Below are 25223 nucleotides of genomic sequence, written 5' to 3'. Positions count from 1 at the left end.
CTAAGGTTAGGGTAGTGTAGTCCCAGCGATCCTACAGCCTCTGGGCATCTTCATTTCCTCTATCGATTTCCTTATACCATTTACTTAGTATATGGTTTATCGTGCCCCTAGGGCACCATTATAATGTGAGCAACTTATTGTATTTTTCTTAAAGAGTGTTGTTATGTGCTTAGCCCTCTGATCTCATAAAGAGCTCAGAGGTGTTTGTTAGTAATAAATATATTGTTTATTTTCATAACAACCTGTGTGGTGTCCTTTCATCTGGTATTCAAGGGGATATATGTGGTAAAACAGCTGGCTTCGCATGCCAAAAGAGTTTAGCCTAAGACTGCTCTGTCCATGCTACCATTAGGATAGCTGGTCTATAAGGACTATTGGACTGATACAAGGTGATCACTAGAACTAGTGAGCATCATATATCAGGCCAACTTCTCACAGTGCGTTGGAGTGCTTCAAGAATTCCTGGGCCTGTCTGCCTCCTCCGCCTTCTGCTTTTCGTTCCTTTCGTGGCCACGGAAGGGGCGCCCCACAACGTTCGCAGAGCCACAGGCCACAGCAGTAGCAACCTCAGCATGGTCGCGGACGTGGGAACTGTTGAGGTGGTTCAGGGTGCCAGCAAGGGGGGGGTGGGGGCTCAGTCAACTTTCACCCTTGCAGCATGCACTTCAAAGCCTTCCTAGTCCGACCCTTCAGGCCCATCAGACGCCAGTGGGTGGACGAATACGCCATCATCTCCACCACTGGCGCAACATCACTTTGGACAAGTGGGTGCTGCAAATTGTCCGAAGGAACTACTCCCTCCCCTTCGGGACACCCCCTCCAGCCATGCCACTTCACTACCACCGCATGTCCGGGGATCACTTGGCGCTACTCCAGCAGGAAGTTGCGCCCCTCTTGGCCAAGGGGGCCATCGAGCATGTTCCGATGCCAGAAGTAGGTTGTGGTTGTTATTCCCACTACTTTCTGGTTGCAAAGAAGGACAAGGGCCTGCGTCCTATCTTAGACCTTCGGAACGTCAATCGCTTCCTCCGAAAGGAGAAGTTCAAGATGCTTACACTTGCTCAGGTCTTGTCTGCCCCGGACCCGCAAGACTGGATGGTGGCGTTGGACTTGCAGGACGCCTATTTTCATATTCCTGTCCTGCCTGCCCACAGGCGCTACCTGAAATTCACGGTTGACCACGAGCACTTTCAGTTCACTGTGCTCCGCTTTGGCCTTACCAGCGCCCTTCGGGTGTTCAAGAAAGTGATGACGGTGGTCGCGGCTCATCTGCGCAGATCAAGGGTTTCAGTCTTCCCCTATCTTGACGTCTGGCTGTTGAAGGCGGGCTCGCCCCAGGCAGTTGTCTCCCACCTGCAGACTACTGCCGACGTCCTGCATTTGCTGGGGTTTTCCATCAACGTGCCAAAGTAGCACCTGATTCCCTTTTCATCGGAGCGGTTCTGGATTCGGCGCAGTTTCTGGTTTATCCTCCTGAGCAGCGAATCCGGGACATTTGGGCTACGATTCTGATCTTTCTGCCTCTGTCTCGGGTTTAGGTCAGGATAACCCTTAGACTACTGGGCCTGATGGGCTCCTGCATCCTGGTGGTGGATCATGCCAGATGGCATATGCGGCCTCTGCAGTGGGACCTGAAGTTCCAGTGGTCACAGCATCAGGGCAACCTGTCCGATCAAATCCAGATCTCGGAGGGCACTGCACGGCAATTGCAGTGGTGGCTCACGAATCGCGATTGGGTCTATGGCAGATCCCTCTCCCTTCCCCAACCGGAACATACAGTTGTGAGGGGCGCTTCCCATCTGGGATGGGGCGGCCACATGGGGGAGGCAAAGATCAGAGACCTCTGGTCTCCTGCGGAGTCAAAGCTCCACATCAACCTTCTGGAGCTTCAGGCGATCCGACTTGCACTGAAGGCATTCCTTCCTTCTGTCATGGGGAGTGTAGTGCAGGTGTTCACAGACAACACCACCGCCATGTGGTACTGCAACAAACAGGGCGGGTGGGGTTGTGGACTCTATGCCAAGAGGCTCTGCGCCTCTGGGCTTTGCTGGAACATCAGGACATGTCCCTGGTGGTTCGACACCTGGCAGGTTCCTTGAACGCCAGGGCGAACAAACTCAGCCGCAGGTGCATGATGGATCACGAATGGTGTCTGAACTTAGATGTGGCGCAAGGTCTCTTTCAGCAATGAGGAGAGCCTTGGTTAGCTCTATTCGCCACCGAAGAGAACGCGCAATGTCATCAGTTCTGCACGTTGGAATTTCCAAGGCGGCACTCCCTTGGAGTGGAGTGGAGTTGCGGTCTGTTGTTCGCCTTTCCGCCTATACCACTTCTGCCCAGAGTGCTGAAGAAGATCAGGCGTGACCGGGCCCAAGTCATCCTTGTGGCTCCGGACTGGGCTCAAAGAGTATGGTATCCCGAGCTACTCAGTATGAGCATCGATCCCCCGATCCGTCTGCCTCTTAGGGAGGATCTTCTGTCGCAGGAGCAGGGGACAGTCTTCCACCCGAACCTGTCCAGTCTCCACCTCCTTGCGTGGAGTTTGAGCGGCGACAGTTGATGTCTTTCGACCTGCCTCCCGAAGTCTGTAATGTTATCTTGCCAGCCAGGAGTCCCTCCACTACGACGGTATACACCTGCAGATGGAATACGTTTGTGGCATGGTGCACAGCAAAGGCTGTGGATCCCCTCTCTGCTCCTTTTTCAGAGGTCCTCCTTTTTCTTCTCACTTTGGCCGATCAGGGCTCTGCTCTGGGCACTATCAAGGGCTATCTCTCTGCCATTTCCGCCTTTTTAAGGCTTCCAGATCAGCATTCCCTTTTCAAGTCCCCTGTTGTAATTAGATTCTTTAAAGGCATCACGCACATGTTTCCTCCTGTTCCTTTTGTGATACCTCAGTGGGACTTGAATCTAGTTGTTCACAATTGCCCTCTTCCTCTCCTTACTCTAAAGACTGCTTTCCTGGTTACCATCACCTCTGCCAGAAGAGTGAGTGAGCTCCAGGCCCGTCCTTCTTTTCTGCTGAAGGTTGTCACTGCCTTTCACATCAGGCAAACCATCACTTTGCCCACTTCCTTTCCACCTCCGCATCCCTCAAAAGAGGAAGAGAGGCTCCACCGTCTGGACCCAAAACGTGCGCTCTCTTTCTATCTGGACCGCACACAACGGTTCCGGGTGGAGGACCAGCTCTTTGTTGGCTACGTGGGCGCCAAGAAAGGTCGGACTGTGCACAAGCGGACCATATCTCGGTGGGTTGTTCTTTGCATAAAGGCTTGTTACTCCTTGGCTAAAAAGGTGCCTCTTGTGGGGTTTTGCGCCCACTCTACCAGGGCGACGGCAGCCACTACTGCTCTGAGACGGGAAGTTCCCTTGCATGACATCTGTCAGGCAGCTATGTGGGCCTCGCTGCACTCGTGTACCAAGCACTACTGCCTGGACAGCCAAGTCCGGAGAGACGGCTTCTTTGGCTGTTTTGTTCTCCAGGACTTTCTGATGTGATCTTGGTTCGCAGACCCACCACTGGAGTTGGTATTGCTGGGGTATCTATTTCAAGGTAAGGAATCTATCAGTGCGTGTTTCTTTCAGATGCACAAGTTACTTACCTTTGGTAACGATATATCTGTAAGAAACATTAGTAGTGATAGATTCCTTACCGCCCCACCCATCCTTCCCGTTCTGCGAACTGATTTCTAGGGTTACGGTAATCCCTTCCAGGGCCCTAATTTCATGGCACCAGTGGTCAGTTTCTTGCATGGCTCTGTGTTCCTGGCGTGGAGAATCGTGTACAGTCACTGGAGCTGGCGTCAGTGCGCGTAGCTCCAGTGATGTCATTCTGGTGCCAACGACTCACTTGGAGCCGCACGACGCCGCCTACCGACACGCAGGAGTACTGCTGACGAAAAAACTTTCCGGATCCAGTCTGACGCCTGGATAAGGTAAAGTATCTATCACTACTAATGTTTCTTACAGATATATTGTTACCGAAGGTAAGTAACTTGTGCTTTAGTATCAAACCTATGCACATCAACTGCTGCTAAAACCTCATTACTATTTTGTTTTCCAATGTACGTGTTAATCCGCACATTTATTGATGTGGTAGTCCTGATTGACTGCTTTTAGAATCACTGAAGCAAATAACCTATTTTCCGTTTTTATCTACATTTGAAAATAAATACAGACAAGAATATGCATGTGTTCTCTCTGTATGTATCTGTGAAAATGGAAGGAAAACAGGGCGCCTTAATTGTAATGTAACAATTGTGGACACATTGTTATAGAAGGGGAAAACATGAGGCTTATGGTCACTTCTAGTATTCTGAAATATTTTGTAAGGGCCACATCAATCGCGTTTATTTAGGAGTGTTTGTATTAATCTGTACATTTAATGAGCTGTCAGAAGAATCATGGGTTACCATTTAGACTGAGGTTTTTGCTTGTGTTCAACAAACAGCCAAACCCGTATATGTATCCATATGGAATATCTAATTCGGCTTAAACATCACAGAAGATTCCTGGCTGAGGGTAGGATCTAAGGCTGCCAAATCGTCGCTATATTAGGAGAATAGCTCCATAATTCTATTGTGATGGTACTTATCCCCAATCTGTTTACATGCAGTGTTTAGATTTGATGGTACCTGTTGGTGGGGGAGAGGAGAAAGTAGGACAGTGGCTCATACATGGTGGTCATGCAGCACCATATAAGTATTTTGGAAAAACATATTAGATCAAATCAGAACCATAACAGCAATTGTGATCACGGGCTACAACCTTTGGCCAAATATTTGGGGACACAGTGAACTATTCTGAATTCCCACTCACCTCCACTAGAGGAGAACCCCCTCGCTCACATGGTTTCGGCTGCAAGGTTCTCCATAGAGCTCTTTCGGAAGCTTCCCATCTTCCCACCTCCCTTACCTTAAATATGTGGTGGTCTAAACTGTGGTCAATTCAGCCTATATAAAAACTAATAGCATTCGTAAGAGACTGACTTGAGTTTGTACACTCGAAAAAATTTGGTCTCCCTTTTGTAAACTAGTATTGGCAGTGCCAATGGGTCTGGCTTTAAGGGAATGTTGTATGGTAATGTGAGGCATTACATGTAAATAGCATGGGAATGAAAATGTATTTGTGCAGAAGCAAAGAACTGTGGAATAATTTTGGTTTTGGTTAAAAGGTCAGTTGACAGTTGAACTGCCAAGCCAGACCTAAAAATCCATGTGGGTTAATGTCAGCCCTCCTCCCATCTGTGCTGCTGCGAGAGAAAAACTGCATAAATTAGCTAGTTATCTAAGACTCTTTAATAGCAATTCATTTTTGTGCGTGACCGTGAATGTTCATCCTTAGGCATCTGGATAAATAAACAAAATGATTGCAACTGAGTGGAGGGCTTGCATTTTTTGTGGATGCACACAGCTCCTGTCCATTCAGAACGTGTACTCCTGACTCCCAAAATGTGGGTAGAGCCATGGGCCCTTTCTAGTTATGCTCATATAATTGCCTGGCGACATCTGCGCTATCAAGCCAGATCATTAAAATGCTACCTAACACAAGCGGAGACCAGGACATATTCCAGTGGTGATGCATAGGTCACATATTTGCCGTCCGAGTTTAACTTCTGGATTGGAAATATCCAATAATGGTGAAGTTGACTAATTCATCTCAAGAAAAGAACCGAATTTAAACTGACGTTTTTGCATTTGCTTACATTGGGAAAGCAAACCTTTTAACCTCATGAGGTAAATGGAAGAAATAATTAGTATATGCTACTTTTTTTTGTTAACGAGTTAAAGTTATTTTGACTTTATACTTTATCTTTAAGTACATTCAATTTTTTTCGCAATATACATAATTTGCCTTCTTTATGAACATTTACTAAAAAAAGACAACAGAATTACTTCCGTCTACAATGGAATGATGTCATCATGTTTGGTGTGTTAACATACTTTTTAAGTTTTAACATCTTAGAAGTGTGTTGTTAAAATGAAGCATCATTAGAAAGGTAATATATTAAAAATATCGTGTAATGTTTATCAGGAACCAACAAAGGAAGAAACGGCCAGCAAACCTACACCTGCCAAAATTAACCGAACCAAGCAGAGAAGAAGCTTTTCTAGAAGCAGAACTCATATTGGACAGCAGCGACGGCGGCACAGAACTATTAGCTCCTGTTCGGATATCCAGCCGTCCTCTCCTGATGTGGAGGTCTCTGTGCATCAAAATGACATTGAGAACATTGATTTCCTACCAGAGCCAGAAAGTGAACAAATTGCTATTGACCCAGAAATCGTTTCTGAAAACGAAGCCCCAGAGCCCAGTAAATGTCAGGCAAAATACCCCAAAACAAAAAAGGTATGTCAATATTTTTGATTCCAAGACATGGTCCCTCTCAATAAAAACAAAAGAGTGTAAAGGCAATCTTAGACATCGTTTTTTAGTTGATGTTTTGTTGAATTTATATTGTTATTTAAAGAAGTCAATTCCATGCTTTATAAAAAAAGATTAACGATGGAACAGCCCAACATTTGGAAATGCATTTTGTATTTTCGTAAAAATTACATCCTTGGCATCCACTAAGTGCTTGCGCACAAAAAGACATTGTGGATGTGAATGTTACGTGCCCCTAGCCATATGTAAGCCAATAACATAGTAATCAAATAGTTAAGGTTTTCAGATAACATGTTCAGGGCATTTTCATAGGTCTATATCAACGCTTGCTAATCTTGGATTTGCTTTTCATTAACCTCATATTATGGAGGTAATTCACTGACCTACTTGTCCAGTGCAACCATTAGCTCATTAACACAAATTAAAGATTATTTTAAATTCTTAGAATGTGCAACATGCACATTTTTCTCCTAATGGCACTCAGTGCCTTTGCATTGTGCTGTATTGCTAAACACAGTTACACCTTCCAGGGGCATATTAAAATCATGTTTGAGCGAATGCCGCATTATACCAGATCACTGATGTTATCCTTTTTCTTCAATAATTGAAAAGTTATCGTTTTCCAAAAAAAGCTTTAAATTGTGTTTAATATCTTTTATGTAGTTGGTGACTACATGTAAGTTCCACTTCTCAGTTTTTTTTACATCTTAGGATATCTCTAAATGGTTATGTGACAAAAGTTAGAAACGTTACATTGCTCGAGTATTGCAGCTCAATATTTTGTGCAGTGGAGTACAGCATATTAACACTCTTAATAGTATTTACAATAGCCTACATCTATTTCACCGAATTCGGTGCCCTAGGGGGGCCTCAGAAGGATGGAGAGGTCCTGACCACGGAGGTAGGAAGGGATGCTATCCTCCCTATGAATAATTAGCAACAACGACTAAGTATCCCTTCTAGAACCAGGATAGTACCTTACAGAGAGAAAGGGAGAGAGAGAGAGACAGACAACTAGAATAGGGGTGTTCCAAATGAAAGGGCACGCTATGAGGTCAAACAGCCCTAGTCTAGTATCACCCCCCCCCCCCCAATTTAAGGGTGGGAAGGGAGAGAGACCCTTTTCTTATTATAGCCCTCACTCACTCTAATAGTGACATGCTTCATCATCGGGCTCACCCCAACTCCTAAAGGTCGGGGTGGGCTCAACCATATTTCAGGGAGCACTTATGAAGTTATTGTGCATGGAGGCGTAACGTTAAAGATAAAATTTCCCCCTCGCTCCTAAAGTATCCTTTATTAGTGGAGTGGGAGGAAAGGTTAAAAAATACTATAGTAGGGTGAGAGGATATGATGGTCCTATGACCCTAATCTATACACCAACATTTTTTCACGCCTGAAAATATATATATCATTCTTAATAAATAGACTTCTATCTTTAACATTACGCCCCCATACACAATATCTTTATAAGTGCTCCCTGAAATATGGTTAACCCCTTCGCTGGGGGGGTAATTCCCCTGCTGTGCTGGGGGGGATGGGGGCGCGCACGGCGCCCGCATGCTCATGACGAGCTCAGCTCGTCATGAGGCACGGCGCTCCTGTGCTCATGACGAGCTGAGCTCGTCGCAGGTGCACCGACTCCCGTGGAACGCTTAGCACAGCAGGGGAATTCTCCCCGCACCGGAGCGTTCCACGTCTCATGAGGAGCTGAGCTCGTCATGAGCACCGGAGCACCGTGCCTCATGACGAGCTCAGCTCGTCATGAGCATGGAAAAGGTTAAGCCCATCCCGACCTTTAGGAGTTGGGCTGAGCCCTATGATGAAGCATGTCACTATTAGAGTGAGTGAGAACTATAATGTGAAAAGGGTCTCTCTCCATTCCCAACCTTAAATTTGGGGGTGATACTAAACTAGGGTTGTTTGACCTCAAACGCTGCCCTTTCATTTGGAGCACCCCGTCCTCTAGTTGTCGGCCTCTCTCTCTCTCTCTCTCTCTCTCTCTCTCTCTCTCTCTCTCTCTCTCTCTCTCTCTCTCTCTCTCTCTCTCTCTCTCTCTCTCTCTCTCTCTCTCTCTCTCTCTCTCTCTCTCTCTCTCTCTCTCACTTTCTCTCTGTAAGGAACCATCCTGGTTCTAGAAGGGATACTTGGTTATTGTTGCCAATATTCTACATCCACATCTTAGCATATCGATAGTGTCAAGTACCTTTATGTTGATGACACCTTATGGCACAATCAGTAAATCTTTGAAAAAGTTCCTTTATGTGGGGACAATTGACATAAACATTAGAATGTACCAAAAGAGAGTACACAGTTCCCCAGAATTAAAAAACTCTGTAGACAGTTGAAACCAAAGTGAGTGAAGGCACAAAGGAGGGGAATCCTCCTTGTTGGAACTAGAGGCCTCACACACCCAGCAAGCTAGGTGTCATGCTTCATCATATGGACTCGCTAATCGTCGGGTCGGCGGTGCAATACCCGACGGGCACCCATAAATGGGCTCTTTAGAGGAGATCTTTTGTTCCTGCCGTATGGTCCCGTGGGTGTGAGGGCCCTAGGGAAGGAAGTGAACGGTGTAGATGTGTATAAGTGGTTAAAAAAGGTTGGGTTATTCACACCGGACTTTAATAAAGTGGTGACCCACCTCACTTAAAACAAAAAAGAGTGGCTGTTTTCTGGCTTAAAGGTCCAGGGAAGCAGTAACCTACTCTATATAGCAACGGTTGGCATGTTTCGTGCAATAATGTTCAAATCGATACAGTGCTTTTCTTCAGGACCGAACCAAACTATCTACACTATTGAGTTTAAGGCGAGTAGTGTTCACACCCTAATGTGCACAGGATAAACATGGGGTCTCGCCATGGCTGAAACCTGGAAGGGATGACATAAACACAAAACAAAAGTGTCATCCAGTATGTGCTCACAGAGTGTATTTCAACTGTCGATATGGAAAGGCGGTGAGGTAAACTATCCAAATATAAATAACTGGTAAGAAAAGGGATTTAAAAAGCCTAATGACTAAACTCAAAACACAGAAGGATATGAAGAAATCAGCCGAGGGTGGTCAAGGTGTAACTCGCCCCACTCAGTGGAAGCGTCTGCTTCAACGGTGTCCCCGGGCGTTGACACCTCACTGTAGATGTCCTAGATGAGGGTAAAATATAGATAGCTACGGGGGTTCTTTTCAATTAGTGGGAACTAATCTGTCACATATCAGGCACAGATGCTGCTCAACAACTTCAGGAACTGTCCTTAGTGTTCCCCAACACAACTAAAGGACCAGACCAGTGTAGGTGTCGCCATTTTCCAGGGAGCCCAATGCTAGTTAGATAACCGCAGCGTGAGGGCAGGGGTCGCTCCATGCATGAATGCTTGGCCAGGATGGGGAACAGAAATGATCCGGCACTCAGGCTGGTCACCCGCATAACCCCCCTCCTAAAACCGAGTACCACACAATAGAGCGATTCAGTGTCAGTAGCCCGTCGTCATAAACAGCGTGAGTCCTGCAATTAACAAACAGCCCCGTCCGGAGAATCCCGGGCGCCGCCGAGTAGGGCGCACAACAAGTAGCAGTGGATCCAGGATTAAGCACAACAGTACATCCTACCCCACCCCACACTACACTCACCTGTCCTCGGTGGGACAAACGTCCGGAACCTAGCCCAATGCCTTTCTCGGGGAGCCGGTAAACATTAGAATGCCTTGATCAATAGCATAGCTTGTCTTTCCGCTCTCTCTATTCTCAGGTTATGCAAAGTTGTGGAGGGAAGTGACAGAAGCAGGGATTGGGTCAAGAGAAAAAAGGAAGGCTTCTCCATGCCTCCATCTATAGCTCCCACTGTCACACCCAGTGAGAATCTGACCCACGATGTGTGGGAGAAAAATGCATCTGCAACCCCTACTTTTCCATCTGTCATTGCAAATCAATGTGACAGCCTTGGAAATGGCAGGGACTGTTCAGGTTTTGTCCGCCTTCTGTTTTGCAGCTCCTGCTGCTTATGTGAGGCAGTTACTGGTAGAGCCCAACAGTAACTAATATGCATGGACATTAGCAACTGTGATAGAAGGGAGGAGGGAGCTACCTTTATATTTTCTCTTTGATTAAACTGATTCATTCTGAACATATCTGGTCTTTCCTACTGGATGATAGATACCTCAGAAGTCGTTCTGTTTCGTCACCATACTTCTTAAGTTTTGCTTAATTGTCCCTACAGCTCTCACATATTGTAAGAGCTTGTCACATTTCATGTTGTACCTTTGTCCTTTGTCTACCTCTGTTCTATGAATCATCTTCTCTGACAGAGACTTCTAGCTGCGGATTCCGTACTTTAGAATATCCTCTGATGTCACTTGAGCCAGAAGATTTTTGAGCTGTAACACTAAGCAACGGTTAGTGGCGTCGTTCGGCTCCATATTGGTGTCGAGCGCGCTGGAAGTGACATGCGCAGTACCTATAAAGGCGCCATCCCGGCACACTGACTTCAGTTCTTTCCACATCAGATAGCACAGATCCAGTCTGAGTTACTCTCCTTCATTGTTTGACTGGCTTTTTTCCCGACTTTGTCAACTCTTTTTGAGAAATTTCTCTCCTGGTGTGAGGATGCCGCCCAAGAAACTGGCTGGTTTCAAGCCATGTGGCACTGCCACAGGGAGATGTCTGTGACAGACCCCACTTGGTATGTTTGTGGTGCTTACCACTACTTCAGTACCTGTGAAGACTGCAGTGCCATGCATGCAAAGGCTCTGAGGGAGCGATCCTTCAAGCTCCTGACCGCCTGATAACACCGGGACGTTTAAGATCTGGATCGCTCAGAAGTCCCGGGATCATCGGCTGAGCCTCACCCGACAATCATTGTCTCACTCCAAGTCTTCTGGGAAATCGGATATGTCCCACAAACACAAAACATCCAAGAAGTCAAAGAGGTCTTTAACTTCACTGCATCCATCCAAGTCGTCTGACGAGGGCAAGAGCGTCTGCTCTCCAGGCCTCACACCTCAGCAGAGCCTGAATCAGGGTTCATTATGCACTTCACTGATTTTACGAGACCCGGAATGACCCCCCGCCCAGCTCAAAGATTTTTATTAGGCCATTCAACCTCATATTTGGGTGGCTTGGCCCGCTTGAGTGTCTTCAGGCCCCACTGGTTTTGGGACCTCACTGGATTGCTGTTAGCAGGTTCGCCCTTGGCACCAGTCAGGCCCCTTGGATCCTTTGCTGGATCTGGAGTGGAGCTGCCGGGTAAATCGAGACCTTCCTTAGCGCCCACTCCAGGGCCGACCCTCCATGGCAGCACCATCCCCATCCTCATTCCCGACACTGAGCCAGGTGGGTGTTGCCCAGCGCTAGTTTCATTGCCAACTGGGACCATGCTCTCCGGAGTGGAACCAGTGCCTTTTACTCTTGATATGCCTGGAGAGGGAGAATAATGGGAGGGGTCTGACGACCCTTATGGCTACTAGCGTCCCTTAGATGAGGAGGTTAACTGGTGTGAGGAACTGGCGGAGGACAGTGAGCTCGGCACTTTGCCCGACACTTGTTTGGTCTTCCCACCTACCATTGCTATGGAGGAGGGAGCCTTTTTTTGCTATGATGGCGTGTAGGGCGGCTGAGATCTTGGACCTTCAGCTACTCTAAGTGGCAGTCAAGACAAACGTCTTGACAGAGGTGCTTCAGCCAGAAGATGTCCCAGCTGAACCCTTGCTCCCATTTACTGAAGGCTTTACCGACATCCTAATCAGGTCCTGGTCCAAGCCCTGCACAGGGGCTCCCATGCATAGGACAATTGCCTGCCACCTTCGCCCCGCTATGAGGGACCCCAGTTTACTTACCTAGCACCCCAATCCGCAGAGATCTTCGGGGGTCCAAACTTTCACTTGTAGGATCAACCCAGGCCCATACACTACCACTCCACTGGATATGGAATCCAAGAAGCTGGATACCTTTGGAAAGAGAATATTTTCTTCCACCAGCCTCGCACTTCAGGGAACACTGCATTCCTTTTGGGCCGATATTCCCTTAGATCTGGGATTCGCTTACACAAATGCAGCCCATGATCTCGGAGGTGGCCCGAGCCATACTCTCTCAAGCCGTTGCTGACGGGAAGTAAAGTTCACCATACAATAGGGACTTGCTGGGTAGTGCGATTTCATTGTCAGTAGCCTTGCAGCACCACTCCTGGCTGAGAACAAGTGGTTTTTCAGGGGATGTCCAAGCCTAACTTATGAACATGTGTAAGAAACGGGCTCTATATGTACTACACCAAAATGAGGTATAGTGTGTATAGAGTACAAGTGTCCCCAGAGGTAGGGAGGGGTTAAAGTTAGATAGAACTTTACTCTCTTTTTGTGGTAGAGTGGTCGAGCAGTAAGGCAGTTTCAGAGGACAGTGTTAAGCATTTGAAGTACACAGTCAGCAAATTACTTCACACACTCAAGAACACAAACTCTAGGCCATTTGTTTTAATATAAAAATATACTGTTGTTTATTTTTAGAACCAATCAAGCCTGGCACAGGTAAGCATTAAATACTTTTCAGTAATAAGTTACAAGATATAAAACAGTTTGAATATGCAATAGAAATAGTACTTTGTTTGATTTACATGGGGGCAGTAGTATGCAACACTTAGCAAATGCAGTACATTAAAACTAATAGGCTTTTTTAGTAAATTACAGGTAAGTTACTTTTTACGTTACTTTTCTAACTCAGTGCTGGATACCTAGATTCAGCACTGACACATTTCCTGGAAACAGGTAAGAAAATAAGTTTTGGTTATTCGTGCGATTTTTAAAGAATATTTTCAGATTTCAAAACTCCACACTTAGAAACTTTTTGGAGAAAAAGTGTCAATGTTATCCTATGGGAGGAAAACAGGTTAACGGTTCACAGGTAAGTAAACAACTGTGGGAGTTAAGGTTCTGGGGTTAGACTCAGGGGTCACCCAGGGTTAGAGAAGAACTGTTGTTGCACCCTCAGCGGCACTAGGGCTTCTGGGTGCAGAGTGTTGAGGCCCAATGTTATCCAACAGGGGATAGGGGGCCTCCAGTTGGTGGCTGCTGGCAAGCAGGCCACTGGGTTGTGGGAGCAAAGCTCCTAGGGTTAAGGTCAGGGCAAATGGGGAAACAAAGTAGCACAAAAGGTGCACCCTCAGTGGCACTGGGGCGGCCGGGTGCAGAGTGCTGTTTCGACGTCGGGTGCCCTGTTGTTTTCTAAGGAGAACTCCCAGTTTGCAAAGCACTGTAGGCAGGGAGGCCAAGGACTTCTGGGTGCGACAACCACTTGGAGAGGTAAGTTGGGAAGTTAAGGGTTGTTTAGGCACCGTTGGTTTGGGCACACAAGGCTATGGGGTGGCGGGTGCACGGATGCTTTTTGGGGTCGGATCTTCTTACCAGCTCCTGGTCGTGGTTAGGAGGGCCTTCTGGATTTAGGCTGGAGGCGGCAGGTCTGGGGTCGCCGGATCTCGGGTCCGTATCGCCGGGGTGACCTCCTCGTGGCGTTTTTCCACTCGAGCTCGGGCCGGGTTCGGTATGTGTAGAGTGGGCTGGATTCGTGGTGTCCGGCCAGAGCCAGAAGCTGCAGTTTGAACAAGTCCGGTATTCACAGGAGATTCAGTCTTTGAAGTGAAGGCAGGCAGATCCTCCGGGGTTTTTGAGGTTGCTGGCTGCAGGAAACACCGGGATTTCACAGGAGCAGGTTCGAGGGGAGACAGGCGAGCAGGTTCGAGGGGAGACAGGCCTGCAGGACTGGGGCCAAGTCAGTGGGCGTCGTCCTCTTGTTAGCTCTGCATGGCTCTTCGGTCCTTATTCTTATCTTCTTTTCTTGTCGTTTCTGGATCTGAGGAACAAAGGTTCAGGGTGCCCCCTAAATACTAAATTTAGGGGCGTTACATGTAGGTAAAGGGCATGGACCAATGGCTCCCTTCCCTGGGGTGGGTACACCCCCTATTCTGCCACTCTCCGGGTGGAGGGGGGCAGGAACCTGTCCCTGGTTGGCTGGGTCCCCCCATCCTCAAGATGACGGGGACTCAAGGTTGTGCTTCACCTCTCCTCCCTCACCTGAGGGGTGGAGTTGGCAGAGGTGGGCACACCTCTCTTCCTCAATTGTTTTGCCCACCGGTTCTCCCGCCTAAAGTGAGGGTAGAACCAGTGGGGACCAGTTGCTAAAAGCAACAAATGGTCTGGAGAGGCTCACAAAGGCGGCATGCCTTTGAAGCTTCTCCTTCGTGAACCCTGCCCATCCTGGGGGAGGAGTCTTGGCACCTCTTCCCAGGATGTGCATTGTTTCAAGCCCCCGAGAGCAGCAGCTCTTGACCCAGGGGTCCAGAAACATGTCTAGGCAGACACTCAGTCAGGTCACTAGAAGTTGGTTGAGTTTCAAGGGGCGTCTCTAAGATACCCTCTGTTGTGCATTTTACATTAAATCCCACACTGGCATCAGTGTGGGTTTAATGTGCTGAGAAGTTTGATACCAAGCTTCCCCGTCTTCAGTGTAGCCATTATGGTGTTGTGGAGTTCATAATAACAAACTCCCAGCACCATGTACTGTTAATAGCAGCACTGCACTTACAGTGCCCAGGAATGGACTTGGATACAGAAAAAAATGGTCCTAAACCTTTCTTTTATGAGGTATAATTCAATTATAACAAATCCATCCTTTTGAGCTCACGAAATGTCTGCTCACAGTAATTAAAAACATACAAGAGAATGATGTGCAACAACCAAAAAATGTCCAAAATAACATAATGTTCGAGGCATATGAGCTGCAGATTCGACACTTTGAAGTAGATCGCCACCTGGTGTTGGGCTCGGATGATTGCTTGTTGTTGTCGTCTTGGAAGAAATCTTTGTAGTCACGAAATAGATTACTCCTCCCTTTGGACGATAGTGCGCATGGGCATCGGCTCCATACTTAGATTGGTTTTTTCCGCCACTGAGTTCGGATGCAACTTTTCCGCTCCAGTTTGAAAATCTACTTTTCAAAGATTTCGACACGCAAAACTTTATAAAAACAAACTTTAACATCATAGACTCGACTTCATCACTTTGATTCCAGTCGTCGACGCGGGCCGCTGGGCCTACCCACGTGGTGAGGCCTACACCTCATGGAAAGGACACCATTCAAAAACCTGTGTTTATCACCTGAACACGACGAGTCGAGCTGCACAGCTTGTGCGTTCTTTCGATCCAAGAAGACCATTCGAGATCGGAGGGCCTGTCGACATGACATGCAGAGATCAGCTCCCGAACCGGTGGATATCTTCGACGAAGGTCCATGTGTCCCCGAGAAAGATTCCGATGATCTCCAGATCGTATCTGAGGCAGACGACTCCGATGACTCCATACCATCAGGTCAACAGGTGAATACGACTGCCCCTACCCCAGCCCCAACTCATAAACCAAAGGCTAAGGTCAAAACTCTGCCTTCGGGGCCCAATCGAGACCGAGACATTGCCTCGAAAGCCCCGCCATCGAGCCCGGCTCCGAAGAAAAAATTAAAACCTTTTGGTAGCTCCATACCGAGCAAACCGCACTTGCTGATACTACCAGCTCCCTCGGCACCAAAACCGAAAGAAGTCCCGGTTCCAAAAGAGACTCAGAAATCGTCGACTCCTAAAGACAATACGGCACCGAAACCAATTAATCCTGCTTCCACCCCAAAATCTTCGGTGCCGAAACCTACAAAGCTTGCTTCCGATGCCTCCAAGCTCTCGAACCAGGTCTCGGCTCCGAAAACAATACCTTCAGTGCCGAAAAGTATGCTAAAGGACTATACAACAACTCCTAAGGCTAAAGACAAACAGAAACCAGGCCCGCAGCCGAAAAAATCAGCGCCGAAAGCAATTTCTCAAGAAGAAATTTTTAGACTTGATCCTTTGCAAAAAAGGATATAAATAGATCTAGAAACAGGACATGTTTCCACTATGCCACATAGGAAGAGGAAGATGGATACAGCACCTTTAAATCCAGTGCCTGTCAAGAAGTAGGATTCTGCCACATCACCTATGCACCCTTCTTCTCCTGTACTTCCTCTTTCACCTTCTATTCCTTTTAACACCTCACCTCAAATTTCACCTGCTCGTTCACCACAACATTCTCCACATCAACCTTCACCTTCACAGACACCTCCTCATAATAAAGATGACTATAACATAGGGAATGGGGGAGACCCAGATGAGCCCTTTCCATTTCCTGCTGATATACCAGACTGGGAATATCCAAACCCACAAGATGTACCAGATATTCCTGACCCACATACATATCCATCAAAACGATCTCTTCCTGAAGATAATATTGGGTTTGGACATCTAATTAATAGAGCTGCCATCTATCATAATGTAACAATGCACTCAGATGAGGCAGAGGAAGATTTTTTGTTAGACACTTATAAGCAATCATAAAAAACTGTTCAAATATTACCCATGATTAAAGGGGTCATGAAGCATGCCCCAGAAGTGTTTAAAGATCTAGTTCAAGCTAGGATCATAAACCCAAGAATAGAAAGAAAGTACAGGTCCGCCCCTGGGGATCCTGCTTACATTAAAGGTCAGCTACCCTTAGATTCCCTAGTCGTGTCAAATGCTAGAAAAAGAGCAAATTCACAGACATCAGGTGAGGCACCACCTCCTGATAAGGAATCAAAAATAATAGATGCTTCAGGCAAAAGGATAGCTGCACAAGCTAGCAATACATGGGGTATAGCTAACACAAAAGCCCTCCTCGCAAGATACGACAGGGCTCATTATGACCAGTTAGAAACCCTTTTACAACATCTACCTGACCAATATAAAGCACAGGCAGATGACCTTATACAGGAGGGTAAGCTCATTTCAAATGCCTCAATCAAGTGAGCTCTTGATGTAGCAGACACTGCATCTAGAGCAATAAACACTAGTGTCCTCCTTAGAAGACATGAGTGGCTACGCATTTCAGGGTTTAAGAAAGAGGTGCAAACAACCATCTTAAATCAACCATTTAACCAACAACAATTGTTTGGTTCAGAGGTAGACGTAGCACTTGAAACAATGGAAAAAGACACTGGTACTGCAAAATCTATGGGAGCTTTGCAGTCCACTCAACAAAGAGGCTCCTTTCGTCGCTCCTTTTATAGAGGAGGCTCCAAACAAACTGGAGCAGACAATTCAACCTCCTTTAAAAACAATACGCAAACATCCTCCAATAGAGGATATTTTAGAGGAGGTTACAGAGGGAATAACAATAAAGGAAGAGGTTGAGGTAATAACAACAATCGATCCTCTTCCACCTCTAAACAGTGACTTCCTTCAGCTCCCCCAACAGCATACCACTCCTGTAGGGGGGAGATTAACACAGTTCCTACCTGTCGAGGAATTCCATCACAACAGACAAGTGGGTAAGACAAATTATCCAGTATGGTTATTGCCTAGAGCTGATAGCTACCCCTCCACATATACCACCCAGACAGCGTCCAATGTCCACAGACCACCTAACGCTGCTACGGCAAGAAGTTCTCTAATTGCTGCAAAAAGAAGCAATAGAGATAGTTCTGTTGAAACATCAAGGAACAGGAGTTTACTCACTCTATTTCCTAATACCCAAAAAGGGCGGAACACTAAGACCAATTCTGGACCTAAGTCCTCTCAATCTGTATATACAATCATATCATTTTCAGATGATAACTTTACAACAGGGGCTCCCATTGTTGCAACAAGGCGATTTACTAACCACTCTAGACCTCAAGGACGCCTACTTCCACATTCCATACATCCTTCTCACAGGAAGTATCTCAGATTTGTAAAAGAAGGACAACTCTATCAGTTCAAAGTCCTTCCATTCGAGGTCACAACTGCACCAAGAGTGTTTACAAAGTGCCTAGCAGTAGTAGCAGAACATCTCAGAAGACAACATATCCACGTCTTCCCATACTTAGACGATTGGCTCATAAAAGCCAAGTCATTCAATCAGTGTGTCCAACACACATCTCAAACAGTTCGAACACTGCACGACTTGGGGTTTACAATCAACTACACCAAGTCACATCTCCAGCCCTCTCATGTACTGCAATACCTGGGGGCACCATAAACACCAATACAGCTCTGGCTTATCCCAGTCCAGCCAGGATACAGAGCATTCAAGCCTTAGTTACAAGGTTTCAAAACCAACACTCTCTCCCAGCCAGAGTGTTCATGTAATTAATAGGCATTATGGCATCTTGCTTTTTTATTGTACCATATGCAAGACTGCAAATGCGCCCATTGCAGGAATGTCTAGCACATCAGTGGAATCAGGCACAAGGACAACTAACAGACCTGCTGTTGGTGGACAGCCGCACACATTGCTCTCTGCAGTGGTGGAACACCAAAAACTTGTCCAAAGGGTGGCCGTTCCTAGATCCAGTTCCACAGATAGTACTGACAACAGACGCATCCCTGACAGGATGGGGAGCACATCTGCTCCATCACACAACTCAGGGAAGATGGACCGCTCAACAAACGGTGCTACACATCAATCACCTAGAGTTGCTGGCAATTTTCCTAGCACTAAAGTCCTTTCAAGTGCACACACAGAACAAAGCTGTCTAAATCCGGACGGACATCATGACAGCCATGTACTACATACAAAAACAAGGAGGCACACATTCCCTGCAGCTGTCCCAACTCGCACAAAACATTTGGAGATTGGCCATTCCACAAAAGATATATCTGCTTGCAGAACACCTTCCAGGAGTTCACAATCAGATAGCAGATCTGTTAAGTCGACAGACACAATAGATTCACGAATGGGAACTACATCTGCAAGTTCTTCAACCATTCTTTAACAAGTGGGGTCATCCAGACAAAGACCTGTTTGCCACACACGAAAACGCAAAATGCCCAACCTTCGCCGTCAAGTTTTCACACCCGTTGTCCAAGGGCAATGCAATATGGATGAACTGGTCAGGCAAATTTCTTTTCCGCCAATCCCACTAATACCACTAGTGGTATGCAAGCTCAGACAACAGTCTCTCAAACCGATCCTGGTAGCTCCCACATGGTCACCTCAACCGTGGTTCACCACACTGCTAGAACTTTCTCTAGTTCCACACCAAAAACTGTCTCTGACACCATCCATGCTAACGCAGAACCATGGAGACATCAGGCATCCAGATCCAAGTCAACTGCATCTGGCTATCTGGCTCCTGAAGTCTTAGAGTTTGGTTACCTTAACCTACCACCAGACTGTATGATTATCATTAAAGAAGCCAGAAGACCTACTACTAGAGCTTGCTATGCTGCTAAATGGAAAATATTTGCCATTTACTGCACTAATAATCAAATTGATCCTTTGGATGCTTCCATCCAAAATATTATCTGTTACCTTCTCCATTTACAGATATGTATTCTGGCATATTCATCTATACGATTACATCTTACAGCCATTGCGGCATACCTACAAAATAGACAACATATGTTGTTGTTTAGAGTACCAGCAATAAAAGCTTTCATGGAAGAATTAAAACAAATCATTCCTCCTAGGTTACCACCCTCTCCAATGTGGAACCTAAACCTTGTTCTTACCAGGCTCATGGGACCCCCTTTTGAACCTTTACACAAATGTGAACTGCAATTTCTCACATAGAAAACAGCTTTCCTCATTGCTATTACGTCTCTTAGAAGAGTTAGTGAAATTCAAGCTTTCACTATACAAGAACCATTCTTACAATTACACCGTAACAAAGTGGTTCTAAGGACTAATCCTAAATTCCTTCCTAAAGTCATTACTCCTTTTCATCTAAACCAATCTGCAGAGTTAGCAGTGTTTTTTCAAAACCGAGACTCTGTAGCAGAGAGAGCTCTACACACACTAGATGTCAAAAGAGCTCTTCTCTATTACATTGATAGGACAAAATCCTTTCGCAAAACAAAGCAACTATTTGTAGCTTTCTCTCCACCACATAAAGGCTACCCCATTTCTAAATCAGGAATTGCAAGCTGGATTGTTAAATGTATACAAATATGCTATCACAAGGCAAAACACACATTAACAGTTCCTCCTAGAGCGCACTCCACACACAAACTAGGAGCCTCCATGGCTTTCTTAGGGAACATTCCCCTAGAAGTCATCTGCAAGGCAGCAACATGGTCTACAACACACACCTTCACTAAACACTATTGGGTTGATGTGCAAGCCAAGCAGCAAGCTGCAGTAGGCCAGGCTGTCCTTAAAACTCTGTTTCAAACTACTGCAACAGATACAGGTGACCACTGCTAGGGGAAACACTGCTGCACAATCGATGCAAAGTATAGAATCTGCAGCTCATATGCATAGAACAAAAAATGCCTCTTACCAGTATGCATCTGTTCTTGGCATGTAGAGCTGCAGATTTCTACACGCCCTCCCGCCTCCCCAGGACCTGTATCTGTTCCAGTTTTATCTTAATTAGATACACAAGCATGGACATTCTTTCTTTCTTTCTACTGACTCCTTCATTTCCCATCATGGCGAAAAACAATCTAAGGATGGAGCCGATGCCATGCGCACTATCGTCCAAGGGAGGAGTCACCTATCTCATGACTACAAAGACTTCTTCCAAGACGACAACAACATGCAATCATCCGAGCCCAACACCAGGTGGCGATCTAATGCAAAGTTTATAAATCTGCAGCTCTAGATGCCAAGAACAGATGCATACTGGTAAGTAGCCTTTTCCTTATTCATTCATAGTTAAAGAAGCAGTGGTAATCCTACAGCATTGGTTTAAGTTGTCAACAAGGGATTAGAGTGGTTGCTCCAGGGGAACGTGCAAAAAAGGGAGGGTGCTTAAGTGAAGGGAATGGAAAGAATCCCAGGTGAAGTAAGAAAAGGGGTTTAGAGGCAGTTCAGCAATTGGATTGATAGTGAAATATCAATCTAGGTAACCTGGCCCTACAACATCACTATTTTACATGGTCTATTTTCATATGTTTCATAATCCAGGAGTATATAATCATTTAGCACGGCATGGATGGGGGTTCTTTTGGTCCAGGTTCAGTGGGTATGGGCGTCGACGTTTCGACCCGACTCGGGCACAGAGGGTACTATGGGGCCTCGGCCTGCGGGTCTTCCTCAGGACTGGGGTGGGCAACCAACTGCAAGGATGTGGTGCTTGTGATTTACACCCGCAACGTTTGCGGAGAGGTCCAGTAGTGTTCTTACTGTTACAACTTCAGGGGGCATACGTCCTCTTCTGAAGTCTATATCATTGTGCAATAGGTGATGTCCCTATCCGTAGTGTAGGGTAGTCATACCGCTTTAATTGGTTCTTTGGCATTCAATGCAGAGAACTGGAGCGTCAGTCTCCTCAATTCCGCTATCCGAATGTCATTCCCTTCACTTGAGCACCCTCCCTTTTTTGCACGTTCCCCAGGAGTAACCACTCTAATCGCTTGTTGACCACTTAAACCAATGCAGTAGGATTCCCACTGCTTCTTTAACTATGATTGAATAAATTATGTTATTTTTGACGTTTTTTGGTTGTTGCACATCATTCTCTTGTATGTTTGTAATTACTGTGAGCAGACATTTCATGAGCTCAAAAGGATTGATTTGTTATAATTGAATTATTTATACCTCATAAAAGAAAGGTTTGGGACCATTGTTTTCTGTATCCAATTGAGCCCAGGTCCAGGACTGTTTTGGGTTACCCCATGTTTCGTAATGGCAGGAATGGACTTGGGCACTATAGGGGTACAGGGCTCATGCACCTGTACCCTCACCACTGGCATAGGGCACCCAGCTAGAGGGGTGACTGATATAAGCCAGGGCAGTTAATTATGGGCATGGCACACAGGGATGTGTGCCATATCGACTCTGCACTTTGTTCAACACCAAGACACTCAGCCTGCAATGGCAGTGTGTGAATGTCAGGGTACAGGGCCTCTAAGGGTGGCACAATAAGTGCTGCAGCCCTTAGAGGCCTTCCCTGGTCACAGTGCCCTGGGTACCTGTGGTACAATTTACCAGGGGCTGACATGTTGCCAGAGATGCCAATTGGGTTTAGGCTTCAGTGCAGTTTTAGCGAAGGAACATAGACCCTGGGTACCTGATTAGCAGGAGACCAGGGCACACTCAGCCAAAGAACATCAGCAATTCAGCAAACATTGGGGCATACCATGCAAGAAACAGGGCACTTTCTCACAACATGTCCTTTGATGGCTTTCGTCTTTCTGGAGAGAAGGCGAATTTCAGCTCCTTTAGTGACCATGGAAGGGGTTTCCAACCACATTAATACCCTGCCAGCCACCACAGTCCAAAAGGCTTCCTAGCCTTTTCTTGGCCAAGGACACGGGTCCCATGACCTATGTGGGACAGGTAGCCAAATGGTGGTTCTAATCTTTCATGGAGAGAAGGCAGACTCTGCCCTGGAGCACTTTAAGGTCAGCAGAGCTACAGACAGGACCTTGGGCTTGTCTATGGTCGCCTGTCTCCCCAGGTCCACCTTCAGCTCCTTTCGTGACCATGGAAGGGGTCTCCAACCGCATTCATACCCTCCTAAACAACACAGCCCAATAGGTTTCCTAGCCTTTTTATGGCTGGTCCCATAAACCACGTGGGACAGGTAGCCAGATGTCTGGTCAGTCCACCATCCAACCCCCACTGCCCCCCCGCCCAGCAGCTACAACCTCCAAACCTGTTAGTTTGCCCTGCAAACATAATAGGCATCCATTGGGAGGCAGGATACGCCATCTTCTACACCACTGGCAGTCAGTAACATCGGACTGTTGGGTTTTGCAAATAGTCCAAAGGGCTACTCCCTCCCCTTTGTGACTCCCCCTCCACCTATGCCACTCACTTTCGACCAGCTGATGGATGACCACCTCTCCTTGCTCTGTAAGAAAGTGCTGGCTCTCTTAGCCAAGGGAGCCATCAAGAGGGTGAAGGCATCAAAAGTAGGTTGTGGTTGCTGTTCCTGTTACTTTCTGGTGCCCAAGAAGGAGGCAGCCTTTGTTCTTTGCTAGCTCTGCGCCTTCTTAATCTCTTCCTGAAAAGGAGAATATCAAGGTGCTCACGCTCGCACAAGTTCTATCTGCCCTGGACCCGGGAGACTGGATGGTAGCGTTGGACTTGCTGCACGCATATTTCCACATCCCCATCTTGCCTGCCCTCAGACTTTACCTGGAGTTCATGGTGGGTCCGAGAACTTTCAGTTTGCTGTGCTCCCTGGGGTGATTGCCTACATGATTGTTACAGCTCATCTGTAGAGATCAGGTCTGCAAGACTTTGACCTATCTCGACAACTGGCTGTTAAAGGCGGGCAGTCATCTCCCACCTCGACTACAGCAGACCTCCTATTCTCGCTTAAGTTCACTATCAACGTGCCGAAGTCACACCTGACTCCCTCTCAGATGCTCCCTTTCATCTAAGATGTTCTGGAGACAGTGCAGTTTCGGACTTATCCTCCCGAACAGCAAGTCCATGATATTCAGGCTATCATACTGATGTTTCAGCCTCTCCTTCCTGGGTTTTGATGAGACTGACTCTGAGGCTGCTGGGCCTCATGGCCTCCTACATACAGCTTGTGACACATGCCCACTTGCATATGCAGTGGCCCTGAAGTTCCATTGAGCTCTGCATCAGGGGAATTTCCGTGACACCGTCCAGATCTCGGAGAGTCCTGCAAAAGATCTGCAGTGGTGGTTAACAAACCAGAATTGGGTCAGCAGCAGACCCTTCTCCTGTCCCCAACCCGATCTAACAGTAGTGACAGGTTTGTCACTCCTGGGATGGTGCAACCATCTGGAAGAGGTATAGATCAGAGGCCTCTGGCTGAATCTGGACTGCAAATCAATCAGTTGGAGCTCCGAACGATCCAGCTGGCATTTAAAACCTTTCTACCATCTATTAAATGAGGGCTAGTGCAAGTGATCACAGACAACACCACCACCATCTGGTACTGCAACAAACAGGGTGGGGTGAGGAATAGGATCATTTGTCAAGATGCCCCGTGCCTCTGGACACGGCTGGAACATAAGAGCTTATCCTTGGTGGTTCAACATCTGGCAGCCTATCTGAACGCCAGGGCGTACAAACTCAGCAGCAGATGCCTATCATCTCCATCCAGAGGTGGTGCAAGGTCTCTTTCAGCAGTGTGGAGAGCCGTGGTTAGATCTGTTCGCCACCATTGTGAATGTGCAATGTACACGGTTTTCCACGGATGATCTCGCTCAGAGATGCTTTTTGTCTCAGATGGAGCTCAGACCTCCTGTACACCTATTCCCCATGCCGCTCCTGCCTCGCCCAGATTACTCAAGAAGATCAGGAATGACTGGGCTCAAATTAATCTTGTGGCTCCAGACTTAGCTTGGAGAGTTTGGTATCCCAAGTTGTTGAGCATGGCCATCGGACCTCTGATCAGGCTGCCCCTTTGGGAGGATCGTCTATCACAGCAGTAGGGGAGGTTTCTCCACCCGAATCTGTCAGCGCACAGGGGTGGCGCCTATGTACGCACTGCACACATCACTGCCGGCAAGGGCAACTCCACGCGGAGCTGAACAATACCACCTACCAGTGCTCAGGGGTTCTACTCACAAAAACATTTCCTGATTTAGTCTGACGCATGGGTATAATTCTAAGTTAAGGAATATGCAGCTACATAGAGTCTTTACCAGATAAGGCGTTACTGAAGGTAAGTAACTTGTTCTTTTACTTAAGATTAACTAGATAATTTACAAAGAAGATTTTTTTAAAGTTCATAGCCAGTGTGCTCAAACAAACATCTCTGAGGATGGCCAACACTTGGAGTGAGTATATTGTCTATATCCAAACCCTGATGTAATGACTCTGAAATATGCACGTTCCTTTTCATTAAGAGCATGTAATGACAGGTCCTTCAGTGTTTTGAGTCTGAA

The 25223-nt window shown here is 46.7% G+C and overlaps 1 protein-coding gene across 6 annotated transcripts in view; it reads left to right on the top strand.

Moving 5' to 3' along the window:
• The window catches only part of KMT2E (lysine methyltransferase 2E (inactive)), a 2078550-nt gene that overhangs the window by 1575297 nt on the left and 478030 nt on the right, over nucleotides 1–25223 (top strand). For all 6 annotated transcript variants that reach the window (XM_078680502.1, XM_078680521.1, XM_078680476.1 and 3 more), the window contains one exon: nucleotides 6034–6348. In XM_078680502.1, coding sequence (XP_078536628.1) covers nucleotides 6034–6348 — 315 coding nt within the window. The remainder of the gene's footprint in view (nucleotides 1–6033; nucleotides 6349–25223) is intronic.

This window comes from Lissotriton helveticus, chromosome 1_1 (genome assembly GCF_964261635.1).
Source record: "Lissotriton helveticus chromosome 1_1, aLisHel1.1, whole genome shotgun sequence".
Lineage (NCBI taxonomy): Eukaryota > Metazoa > Chordata > Amphibia > Caudata > Salamandridae > Lissotriton > Lissotriton helveticus.
Note: the sequence above shows the minus strand (reverse complement) of the source record. Positions and strands in the feature narration are given on the sequence as shown.